Below are 14,061 nucleotides of genomic sequence, written 5' to 3'. Positions count from 1 at the left end.
AGAGTCAATAAAACCGTATCAGCAACCCTGCATTTCACACACACAGGAAGCCATAGAGCAACTAGTACCCTTCTCTTTCATACTCGTTTGTAAGCAAAGGACTTCCACCCTCTGTTATAGAGAAGTCACTTTACTTTTCAGGCAATCATGTATTAGACAGCCAACAAAGTATACTGTTTTCAGTTCATCCAGGTTTATTAACTAAACCTCACAGAGCAAACTGAAGCAGCTTCACAGTTGGCCGATAAATGTAGCATGCTCAACTATTTCACTACATGCTCAAAATACTCCAAAGCAGGTTTTCTCCCTGTTCTAAAGGTGACAGACATTGCAGTATGTTTTCAATACATGGGAGCACAGCAGGACACTTTTCAGTAAGGGAATGCAATCTGGCAGAGAATCCAGGACCAGAATTCAGAGCTCCTTGCCTCCCACACTTACCTTCAAAGAGCATACAGTGAAAATAAAAACACCTGCCAAAAATTTAGGATAGAAAAGCATTGTTAAGTGTTTTATTCTGGAATTGTCTTATTCAACCTGATAGATTTGACAGAGTCCAGACAAATTGGGCGATGCTTTAGCAGCTTCTGCAATAGAAGGCAAGGAATAAACAAGCAAATGCTGCTTCTTCACTACTGCCATACAGTTCCTGCTCCTGTATGCGCTCACCTAACAAAGCCCAAGATGGGCCCAAGAGGGATCAGCAACTGTTTGACACTCCATCTTCTCCACAGATGGAAGTACCATCCCAGATCATCTTCTAACCAAATCAGTAGGGCAGAAAGCAAGGAAAACTGGAGATTTCTACATGTTGAAATTCCACTGAAAAGTGTCACTGTCTTCTAGATTCTAAAGCTACAGATAACCAATGCATCAAGCATTTCAGTCAAGGTGCCTGCATTTCTTGTGAGGTGCTTACGGTCACTGAAGTAATTTGCTATCAAGTTAATTGAGTATAAACCTTGAAAAGAAGTTTCAGAAATTATTGAAAGCATGTTGCTTCTGTCAGGTTGCTATCCTTCATAAATTGAAGGTCAGATAAATTGGAAAGAAAAAATTGAACATTCCAGTCACATTCTTCCAAGTTCCCCCTTTGCAACTTTTTTCCTCGTCAATTTAAGATTAGTCTAACAAAAATCAGTCAAGACAAAGCTGCCTGCTTTATTTTTTTCTCTTCCTAGTAATTTTCTGAAGAAACATGCTAAAGGGACAGTAATTTACAACAAATATTGGGAGAATGCTAATTAGCTGTTAGATACATGTGAATAGTCCCCAGGTGTTTTTATGTTTAAAAACAGTTCTGCAGAGGAGTACCTGTGGTTCAGAAGTCATGCGTCAATCTTCTGTGCAGATTATTTTTCTGCAAATATATCACACTAGCTATTAGACTCTGAACTTATCAGGGGTATTTATATCTGTTCAAAACTCTTCCATCCTCCCCCGCCCCTTGGAAAACTAAAAATAAATAAAATCCAGGTATGACAGAAGCAAAAGACTAACTCCAAAGCCAAGTCATGCCCCAATTTTCCAAAAGAGGGAGATATAACTCCATTTCTGAATTCAGCAAGTGTTTCAATTCCAATGAAGAACATAGCGTGTTGAACTAGTTTACTAGACTATCTTAACAATAACAATTTTTGTGTGTTCTCTCACCTCTTTCCTCCCCCCCCCCTTCCTGTTTCAATTATCAGGCCTATATACTAATATAAACCTACAGAAAATACAGTATCTATTGAAACATAGTGCAATGCAAAAGACTGAGATGACAGCAGCCTACTATTTATTACAAAAGCATCTATGCAGAAAGAGATACAAATAACATAGGAGAATATAACTTAAAAATCAAGGAAACAACAGGAGCATTGTTAATATTGAAAGCAGTATTACATTGAAACAAACAAGGCCCAATACAGTTCAACAGGCACAAAGCTAAAGACAGTACTTCACTTAACCATCAACTACTATAAAGTACATGAAGAAATAACTGGTTCAATAACCCTTAGCTACACAAAGATGACACCACTAGGCATTTCACCACTAGGTGTTTACAGATAGATTATTTTTTAGAAACACATTTGTACTGCGGGATAGCATTCAAACTTACAGCCTAGAATAGTTTGAAAAACTATTTCAAAATCAAGTTAATAAAAGTTGAAGGAAAACTAGAGTCTCTAAAATACACAATTCAAGAAATACTCCCCCTCCCCGCACACTGTGACTTAACCAGAATCAAGTTACCATAATGGTGATGTATACTAAAGAGTATAAAAACTGTATGCATAATATAAAAACATTCATATATGTATTACATAACAGAGGCTTGGGGTAGGAGAGCATGATTTGAAAAGCAACCATAATTATAAAGCACATTACACACAATAAGTGCAACTTATTAGAGTTGTTTCAAGCCACGTCAAGTAGAAAAGAAGCTATTCAAGTATGTAATAGAAGCACCCAAGCATTAAGTATTACTTATCCTCTACTATAAAGCATTTGTAAAGGACAACTGCTGCATAATGCACCTTGCTTTTGGGTGGTTTGTGGCATAGCATGCATACCTTCTGGTGTTCCCCTCCACAACTGTTTCAAACTGACAGCAAGTTGTCTTCTGGAGATGAAGTAGGTCACACTCAACGCCACCGTTTCCCGTGACATACTCCTACAGTGTTTTCCAGGTGACTGGGCTAGCTAATGGCCCCCAATGGTGCTTTCACTTTCCTTGTCCTCCTCCCCAACAACTCAAAAGTCTGTCAACTTTTGTCACAGCCTCCTTGGTGGATAACCGAAAAATGCAGATAGTTCTGAAGCCATCTCCTGTGTTGCCATCACAGATTCCATCTGACAGGACTTTAGCATACACAGTATGGAACAGGTCCACTAGAATACTACAGTTTTAATCTTCTGCTTTCTCGTTGGCTTATAATCTTAACAATATTAGACATGAATACATCCCCAAATTAGAAATTCTAAATCACCAGTAAGTCACACTATAAAGTGTTAAAAGCTTTAACTAATTAGTGTCTTTATCCTAAAACAAACAAGAAACTCTAAAAGAAAACAGTCATGTTTATATAAATTTAGTATGGACATTCAGATTTCAACTATTGCAAGACCCCTTCCTTTTGAAAAGTCCTCCTTTCCCTCCAAAAAACTGGTTGCTCTATTATATACCTAATACCACTTGACACGATTCATCTTGTATGGGTAAACTAAAAGCAAACCATTCTTAAATAGCAAAACCTCCTGCCAAAGAATTGTGCAATCTTCAAGTCACAGGAGAACTAAGCCTGCCAAAATAACTGAACAAGAATATTCTGAATTGCTGGGTTCAGCTTACAAAAAAGGCTCTGAAGAGCAACAGTCCACTGCATTACAATGCTTCATCCCTGCTACAACCTCTCCTATGTGCCCAGGAGCACGTTGCCTATTTGGATTTGGTAAACAAAGTCAAGAGGCCATTTATCCTCCACTGAGGTAACAACTCCTCCAGCTAGTAAATTTAATCTGTAGTTAACACAGAAAAGTCTACAATAGCTTGCTAAAGGGTCAGGGCTCACAATCAAACAATGAAACAAAGGGCATTGCCACATATTTAACTGAGGCTTTACTTCCCATTTAGCACCACTGAGGTACTGAATAGAAATGATATGGAAATAGATATGTTGAATGATTTAAATCCTGTTCCCTAAAATTTAAAATGCCAGCAACACCACGTCTGCTCCTTGCTGCACACAGATTACATAGCATGGTGCAGCAGAATACTCATTTTACTCACTGCTCAATGTTGCAAACATAGGGGTTTTGTTTCGTCTCACCCATCCACCATTCATGACATGAAATTTAAATTATGTGGAACTTAGAGTATAAGCAAGGGTATTTTCCACACACACAGCTAAGTTGGAAGCAGGAAATAATAAAATTGTTTGCTTATACATATGAGAATGCAAATAGGAAGCTTCCTGAAGAGACGTTCCTATTGAAGCACATCAGCTAGTGCTCCTTCTCCTGCATATAACCTTTTTACATCTTGTATAAAAACAAAGCAACAATGAAAACCCACCAAAAAAAAACCACACACACACACACAAAAAAAAAAACACATCTTGAACACTTCTATATCTAGCATTCTAACCACAAGTCTGTTATTCCACTTACTCAAGTTTACTGGGTTTTCATATTGAAATTAATAACACCTAATTTTGCCTGCAGACCGCTTGAAATGCATGAGATCTGAGCTTGAAACCAGCCTGATACTATGCCACTGGACTGTCTGATCAGTAAGGTCAACTGCAACGCCATCTACTTCATCACTGGCAGTAATTACACTTGATTAATTTTACTATCAGTGGTTCCCTGACACTGATTAACCTACTTGCTTACTACATTTGATTCTTTTTCAAGGTTTATAAGTTAAACACAGAGCATGCAGCTCTACGAGTTACTAGACACAGTGGTAAAAAAACTGTAAAGATGAATTTTTAAAAATGTTATTTACAACCAACTTTTCTCTCCCCAGAGCCTCAAAGGCATAAGTTATTTTCAGGTGTTTTAAACATTGTTAGCGTATGTTAAAATGTTCTGATGCAAAGCAGTTCCCCTTTCACAATTTAAAGTTAAGAAGAGTTTTGTTTGGACTACAGAATTACCCCAAAACAATAGTAGTAGTGGGTTTTGTTTTTGTTTTACAAAATAAGACTTGGTGACCATGGTGCCAGCCCTGGTTTTGAACTGAACTTGGCACCTATGAATATTTTTCAGCTATCACTGAAATCATTCAAATATATAGCAGCCTGCACTGTCAATAGAAGAGTATTCTTAAAAAGCACACAAAATATCAAATCGAACTACTTCACTATAATACAAATGCTTCCTTGTAAAACATAATAATTGAAGTTTAACATGAGAGAAAGAGGAACTGATATAGATTTAGTGATTGGTAGAATGCAGTTTTGAGAAGTTTCTACCATTTCCTTAGGTGACCTTTCCAGGGAAGACTTGTTATTTGTCCCTGAGCTGTATATGAGTGGTTCTATCACCATATGAAGGCTACGATACCACAAAACCATCTGTTAAAACACAGCCAAAATTAGTGATGGAAAAAAAATGAAAACTGAAAACAATTACTTTTAAAAAAAATACTTCTATCCATCCGCATGCAACATTAAAGCTATCTGAGAAAGCTACCCCTGAGTAGTTAATTCATGTGGCCTCAAAAAAGCCATTTGAAACCAATAATGCTGTCTGAAATATCAGTGATGACTATCACCTAATCTTTACTATGCCTTTAGAAAAAGTTGCAACAGGGAGGCATGTCAGCCATCCTGAAGCTTCCCTTTATAGTTGAAGAGAAATAAACCAGAATCACAGTGAAATTTCATGAGCAAACAAATGAAATTTAGAGGTATACAGTGTTTTAATTTCATGCACCTACCCAGCATGTTGTCAGATAAAGTGTCAGATAAATTTAATATATAAATTTCACATTGTCAAATCACTTCAAAAATCACAGATCACCTGTCATTACTAGAGAGTTGAACAATTACTACTGTTTTAGTATATCCTCTCACACACAAGAACATAGTGGTTCAGCTATACAGGTCTCTTAATGGAAATTATTTCCTAATCAATGTTTTGTGGTGTCTGATAGTTCATAATCATAACTGCCAATATTTTAGAAGTACCGATCCCACTATCTTCTATTATTTGTGTCAAAATATTTTAGAACTTGATCATTAACCATGAATTTGGAAGTTACTTTCATCTAGGCCTGAGTTCTTATTGGCATTTTCCAATTGTTCTTCATTTTCTGTTTTGATCATTTGCATTCCTATAAAGGATATTAAGCAAGTTCCCCAAAGGAAATAGATCTCTACTTTTAATAGTGTTATACCCAGCCCTAAGCTTCACTGACCCTATATAAAAACTAGAAACAGTGAAAACTACAGCTATTTTTAAAGAGTTATAAAATTAATTTAAAAATAAAGACTAAAAAGAATGAAGTGGAGCACATATAATCTCCTACATGCGTACAACAATGTAGGAGACTTAGTAAAGAAGCCTATCAATCTGATTTTTTATAAAAAGTTTGGTATATGCCATAAAGAAAGAATTAAGAATACTCTTGTCAATGAAGGAAGATTTTTTGACAAAGAAGATAAGCACACACCCTCCTCAACTACCATCATTGTAAGAATGAGACATACAAACTACCTCCATTAGAATAATGCAACAGATGTACAAAGATCAATCCGTTGAAGCAAAGAGAGGTGTTTTTTTTTATTATTATTTTAAATCTGTGGTCAGGATATGACATCTGTCAGAATTTTTTTAAAAATAAAAAAACCTCTTACAATCACAACAATAATTACAACTTGTTTAAACAACTAATTCTAAGCTCCTTGATCGATCTGGGAGTAATTTTGGAAATACTGTGTAGCACCTTCCACCAAGAAGAAAAATACCACTAAGTATTTTCAAAAAAAAAAAAAAAAAAAAAAAAGTGCCCTTATCCAGCAGGCAACAATTTTGTAGATGGATGTTGTAACTCACACAACAGTCATTTTCAGCTGTTTTAAGTACTTATCCCTTGACACAGAAAATACATCAGAAACATACCAAAATATCTGCAACAGGCCTTTTTTTTTTTTTTTTAATTACTTACCTTCAACATTTATGCTTAGTTATGAGAAGACTGCCTGAAAAACTACAGTAGACAGTTTATTAATACTGAAAACAGGAAAATGTTTCACCTCTATTCCTCATTTATTTTCCTATAAAAATACTTTGTGACCTGATCTAAATTAGTGTCATCAGCTACACTCCATCCATTTCCCATTCTGGTTCAGGAGTTACTTATTTAAAAAGAAATGACCTTGTCACAATTTCAGAACTTGTCATTTGCCTATGTAGAACTGAAGATGAAAATACTGTATAGAAAAGCCAAAGATAAGGACCTCCCAGAGGAGCCTCTTTCCCCCTAGCAGATTATTTAAATATTTACGTAGTCAACTTTAAAGAGATTTAAGACATTCAGAGAATTAATATTGTCAAAAGAAGCTTTAAAACACATGCCACTATGCTTTTTACAGTAATGCAAAAAAAAAATACACACATACCTTCAATACCAAGAAATAATTTTTGCTGCCTAATCTAGTACACTACCTGTGTATTTAAACATCAGCTCTGCAATCTGCATAGTAATTGCTATCTACATATAATCTACTGTTTTCATCTTATACGTGAACAAAGAACTGCAGAACTGTGCTCAACCACACAAATCCCAATGTTCCCCAAAATACACACACTTATGAAAGGCCACAGTCTTGTAATGGAACCATGTAGTTTCAAGAAAATTTAAAGAGCAGCAGTTTTCCAAATACATTAGTGAAACAATAGCAGAAAAAGATCACCTGTAGCAGGAGGAAAACATGCATTCCTGCCACACGTGGAATATTCCAGCCTCACCTTAGGTTTTTGTTTTTGTTGTCAGATAAGCCATTTTAGAACTACCTTAACTGAGGAATATTCTCCCACTTTAGTTATTACATATAAATACATTGAAAGGACGTGTTAAGAGTCAATTGTGAGGCACCAAGTCACAAAAATGTGCCATGAAATATTATCAAAGTTACAGTTGAGGCTGGAAGAAATTCTACATGGATTAAGTCATCAATTATAGTTGCATACACTTCTGAATTGAATTTCTAAACCTTTGCACTTAAAATACATAAGGATATGTGCATTCAGAATCAAATCAGTCTCACAGGCAGACAGAATAATACCAGTTTAACTGCATGGACCTCTTTGGTAATCACACTTCAGTGTCAGTAATACATAGATCTTTGTTCAGAATAAACTCCATAAAGGCACAACTAAAGACACAACAGTAGGAAGAAGAAAGAGGAAAAAAAGGAGAGGAAAAAAGGAGGAAAACAAACCCGTGTTCTGCTCCGCCAAGAAGAGTTTAATGACTCAAAGCAACTACAAAACTATAGCAAGTAACATTACTAGTACTACGAGTCATCAGTAACCCAAAATTGTGTACACTAGACCAATTATGCACAGTACTGTCTCAGTACTGTCTTTGCCGTGTGGAGCTTCTGTTTACTATTCTCTTTGACAAATAGAGAATACGTACTACAAAGATCTGCACTTTAAGAATGGGATATGACCATGATAGAGAGCAAGAAAACCCCTAATTTTACCAAACACATTTATGAATATATGTTATTTGCTAGTAGTACCAACATTACTCATCATTTACACTTTTATCTCTACTGAGCATGGAACATTCTACAGTGGGTGAGTTCAATACCTTTGTAAATATAACAAAAGGTAAATTTATCAGCAATTAAAAAACTAACATATCTCTAAATCATATCAATTATTAAGTAACCATTCTGCAATCTCAAATTACTGCATAATCACTGCATTTGAGTTGCAAACAACTATTTACTCCCCTGTTCTGTGAAGTAAGATCAGCTTTCTCACATCGATGAATGATTACTCCTAAATTTCAATTTATTCATATTTATTATTGCGATGATTTCATAGGCCATAACAAATGCAGAGGGATAAGCACATATATTGAGTAAGTATTTCCAGTGCATTTTTATGCATTTGTTTCAGCAGATTCTCTGTTTATCTAAGATCAGATTTTCAACAGAAAATTGAAGATTCTTTACAATGTGTTAGTTTTGTTGGTGAGAGCCCTGAGAATATAGTATATATTATACAAATACTCCCAGTTGCTTAATTTTCCTGGTCTATAGATTTTTTCAGTACATTTCTTCACTTAACTACTCATTACTGTCCCCTGTTATCATTTGACATCTCTAGAACACAAGCTCAAATTGCAACAAGTCAAATTTTCAGAAGTATATCTCAATGACTGAAATCACTATTCACATGGAAATAATCACATCTACTGATAGTTGTCATTATGTGTATCTGCACTAAGCATAACTACTGCGGTATCTGACAGCTCAAAGAAATTTTCCATTAATTTTTGGAAGACAGGATTTTATGCTCATTGATGTTCATGAAATACAACTAAGGTTTCCCTCATTCTGTTTTAGTTCAAATTCCTTAATCTACGCTGATTGGTATTCTTAATTACTAAATAATCCAAGTTTCAATAGGCTACATATACTTTTAAAGCATCACAAAAACAACACGTGAAAAGTTATGGTTAAAAGCATAGCATCTTCAACCAAGATACTGAGATTTGAATAGAATCTTAAGTAGCTGCATCAAATATAGAACAGCTTTATGTTCACCTTAATTCTTATTTTTAACATTATCAGCATGTAAAAACTGGTTTCACCTTGTAACACGATCCACTACATTATATCCACATTTCAGCAACATATGCCTGTTTCTATACACCACGAAGAAAATTAGATGTTAATACTATTTCATCCTTTGGGGTCACTTCACGGAAGTAGATAAATTGATTGCTTCTTATAATAATAATAAGATAATAATGTTATTTCGGAGAAAACAAAAAGGGCAAAATGAGTATAGAGTGTTACAAGAGCTAGAAAAAACTAGCACCTTTAGCTTTGATCCATGGGGAACAGGAGAATAACCGTCTTGTCCAGGTGGAATGAACAACTCCCATTTCCCATACTCCATTTTCTTATATGGGTGAGAAAATGGATTCCAGCCATCTGTAATAAGAAACAAAAATAAGGGTATTTATCTTAAAATGTGTCCAATTAAAATTTAAAGGCATAACAGTATTGTCAAGTCTTTTTCAGAATACACTTGCAGCAGATACAAATACCAGTTATTACTGTACCCTTTTAAAAGAGGTTCAATAAAACGTATAAGACTATAAGATGTTTACTGGGAATCCATACTCCAGTTCTAATTTGACAATTACTGATTATGGAGGGGGGGGGGAAGATGAGCTTGGACAAAACATAACCAAAACCCACCTCCATAAGTCACATGCTCAAACCAGCTTTGGACAGAAACACATACACAGCTCATTGCTTCTATTTTGACAAACTGATGTCCTATTAATAACATTAAGTGTATAAACTAGAAAAGTGAGGAAGCTACAGACAAACTTGATAGCAATGGCTACAAAACCACACAATACCAGATACCAGCAACACAGCTAAGAAAACTGGCCTGAAATGCCACAGTTATATGTAAGTAAATCTTAAAGCAAATTTCTTTTCATAAAAAACACATTGAGAGAGACAAGCTTAGATTCTATAATTCAAGGTTCTTCATACTGTTTTTATTCACTAAGCACTGGAGAGGTATGAGGTTAGTTATGACATATCTAATTGCGTTAACACCTGTCAGGATCACGTGTGTTTATATAGACGTTCAAGGTTAACTGTCACGAATGAGAGTGAAGATAAAGCTTCTGAACTGACAGACTTCAGGCAACACAATTATTTCTGAACTAAAAGGAAGCACGCAAACTAAGTTTCAAAATGACTTTTCTTTGCCTTGAAACTTGTCCTCCTCACAGACCCCAGCAATGGGGAATGCTAAAGTAACAAGAAATCAGTCGACACAGGAACTGAATTGCAAGATGCTACCTCCATACTAATCCATTTGCATGCCATTTCCTGTAGTAAATAGAACTAACACCAAGTAAGAAGCATAAACAGCCTTCGCTGATCTTCTATACATGACCTTAGGTACATAGAGTAACAGTGAATAAAGTCTATGTTCATTTCCTAAATTGTAGTTCCATTACTAGTTTAAGCTAGTATAAACAGCATTTCTACTAAACATGGTAGTCTGGGTTAAACAAATTAAATAAAAACCAGACATGAACACCAAAAGTGAGATCTCCTGTTTCAGTGGCAGTAGCAACTACTTAAAAGCCACCAGCTTACTTACTGTGTCTGTAGAGCTTTTTATTGTTTTTAGGGAAAGCAAGGACAAATACATGTCATTACTTCTTAGTATGTAGCAGCAGCGGTCAAAGTGGACTAGTGAAGGCAAATTTCTGTATTAATTACCTTAAAGCTTTTTCAGAAATTTCAAGAGTAGCATTTAACATCTGAGATGATACCACAGTTCACTGTAGAATATTGTTTTTTTCTTCTTTAAATGAGGAAAATATAGATTCCTAAAACAGATTATATATGCTGCAAGATCTTTGAATATCTTCCCTAATTTGAGAAGATATTAACAGTAGCAGGGAAAAAAATACGAACAAAATATTACTGCTGATTCAGTGATATAAAGCCATCTGCTTTATCTTTGTCCTTAAAAAAACAGAAAGCAGTTCTCTTGGGAGCAAGTGATGGAAAAACAAACGTCTTCAAAAGTAGAAACTCACAATAAATTAACATTTATTTAATGCAGTGATCAAAAGGAATCTGATTTGTGCATTCACACAGTATTCCATCATAAACAAATTATTAAAAAATTAAAACAACATAATTTATTCCTTCATGGTCTGAATGCATACTGCTTATCAATTTTTATGCTTCAACTTACTTGAGTTTACCACGAAGGAACAAAAATTGCAGTATCGAAAGAAATAACTTATAAATACAAACTTGTAACTAAACTTTTAAAACACATTCAGGACAAAAATAATTCTTTTACTTAAAATATATTGCAAAAAAAATTAACACAGTAGCAAGTGTTTCTCAAGTCTTACAGCTTATAATTTTCTAAATTATACTGTTGATGTGTGATAAATCTTATTTTCTGTTAAAAGAAAAATAAACATGCCCAGAGCAAAGAAACAGTTTGACTTGCCTTTCAGGAAATGCTATTTACTAGATGGCTGACCTGATCTGATATTCGTAACCATCTCACTTCAATCACAATTTTGGACTAAATGCTCTCCAGAGATCTTCTCCAACCAACCTATAGCAGGTTAGGGAATAGACTACAATACCACATACTATATACAATTTTAAGACTACTTCCAACTAGAAGAACTCTGCTGCAATGAAATGTGAGTTTAAGGAAGAGATTACTACCTGCTTCTCCATGGAAATCACGTACAAAATCTCCATGTACAGTGAAGTACAAAGCGAAGTTACCTATATACATCAGCAAACATATTTTTCCAACAAACGTCAATAATCTAAAATATTGTCTAGCATGCAAAATAATGTTCTCTAACAGTACATGGATGTCTTCAGCTTCTGGGAAAAAGTAGACTTTTAAAGAAACTTGCCTGTTACTTTCATATAACTGTTTAAACCAGAGAGATGCCAGTCTTTAAAGAAACAAACAAAAAGCACAAGTCAGACAACCTAGACAATGACAAAAAAAAAAAAAAAAAGACAAACAAAAGCCTGCATAAGAAACATTCTAGTACCTATTCATTTTATAGTAATGTCAAACCGATGCAAAGATGCATTACTATTATAATCAAGAGTTCCCCATGCTTAAAAATAGAAATACAATTAATTTTACTCTGTTTAGATACAAGTTTTCAACACTTAACATATTTGGATAGTGCTGACAGAAAAACACATTAGCAGAATGAAAGTACTCACTAAACTATTGCTTGATTGATAGCAAGAGAACTTACATATTTAGTAAGATTGATTTTTAGTCTAAAGCTTCATCCAAAAAATAACAGAACAAAAACACAGGACTACTAAGGACCAAACAAACACTACTGGAGCAATAAAGCAATAGCTTCTTAGAAGAACAACCAAAACTGAAACAGTAAGTGTATTCTCTACCTCACCCTCCCTCTTATCAGGAGCTTCAGATACTTGGAGGCAGAAGGTAGAGAGTAGGGGAATATTATGCACAAACCAGATAACTACATGCTCTTAGGACATCTTTGCATAACCTAAGTGGTACTGATATGGTCCTTAAAGCCATAAAACCAGCAGACTCCCTTCAAAACCAGCAGACTCTCTTCCTCCCTACATTCCACCTGCAGATATCACCTTCACCACTTTTCACGAAACTCTTTCCAATTGAGCTATATTTCCTGACTATGTCTTGCTAACACTAAGTAGCACAGAAGTGTCTTAGTCCCCGACATTCCCTATATAATCCCTGCATCTCCCCATTCCCTTAGGGAAATTCACCTGAAGTTTTCTACGTACACCGAGAACACTATATTATTACATTATATGATTACAAAAAGCTTCTCATGCCCTTGGTTTACAACGATTCCCTGGGACTCCTACAACCAACTCTTCTCTCCTTTAGAAGTGGAACAGTTGCACCTCTCTATTAATTCAAGCATGCCTGCTCTCCACAATTCTGCCCCAGTTGCTTACACTCTCTGCCTCCACCTGCTAGCAATCCTCTATGCTCCACTTAATTCCTCCTCTTCTCAGCCATGGTTCCCCATTGCTTGGTGCCTGTGGTTCATGATTTCAGAATACACAAAGCAACACTCATCTATCACAGATGTTCCTACTTAAAACCATTATCTACTTCTACTCCCTTGGAAAGAACTCATTCATGGAGGTTACAACAGAAAATATTGCCTTGTATTAGGTAAGAGACATACATGTAAAAACTTAAAATGCCCCAAAATCTGAAGGCCTGCTACAAAGAGGAAATGGTTCAGGTTTCTCCAGTTTTACTGATGAATTTTCAGATTTTTCAACAAAACAAAGCCAATAATATCAAGAACAACATCCCTAAAAAAAAAAAACAAAACACCTGAATAGCTGAATATTCAGACATCTGCTGTTTCCAGAAGAAAAAGGACAGGAAGAAAAGACAAGAAGCATCTTAGTCCGAGAACAAGAACTTCATAAACTCTGCCAATAGCTACAAACAGAAAAAGGTTAAGAAGCTTACCAACAGAAGTTAAAATAATCAACTTCAGTACGTTTTATGAGAGAAATGAACTATTGTAGACACCCCATAAGGCATACACAAATACAAGAGGTCCTATTATAAAATCTGAGGCCCCAAATATGTCTTATTCCAACACAGAAGACATCTTGAATAGCCTAGTACTTTTAGTTTCTAACTCACTTCTATGACTGGATCTTGCAAAAACAATCTACTTCAGGGAAATAAAGCACCAAACTTCTCCTTGCTCACAACGCCACCCTCAGTATACCATGAACTAAGCTTTCATCTAGA

The 14,061-nt window shown here is 35.3% G+C and overlaps 1 protein-coding gene across 2 annotated transcripts in view; it reads right to left on the bottom strand.

The window, feature by feature from the left end:
- Positions 1 to 14,061, bottom strand: part of GBE1 (1,4-alpha-glucan branching enzyme 1) — a 177,852-nt gene that overhangs the window by 122,404 nt on the left and 41,387 nt on the right. For both annotated transcript variants that reach the window (XM_032191794.1, XM_032191787.1), the window contains exon 3: positions 9,556 to 9,671. In XM_032191794.1, coding sequence (XP_032047685.1) covers positions 9,556 to 9,671 — 116 coding nt within the window. The remainder of the gene's footprint in view (positions 1 to 9,555; positions 9,672 to 14,061) is intronic.

This window comes from Aythya fuligula, chromosome 1 (genome assembly GCF_009819795.1).
Source record: "Aythya fuligula isolate bAytFul2 chromosome 1, bAytFul2.pri, whole genome shotgun sequence".
Taxonomy (NCBI): Eukaryota; Metazoa; Chordata; class Aves; order Anseriformes; family Anatidae; genus Aythya; species Aythya fuligula.
The sequence above is the reverse complement of the archived record's forward strand: the minus strand, read 5'-3'. Positions and strand labels throughout refer to the sequence as shown.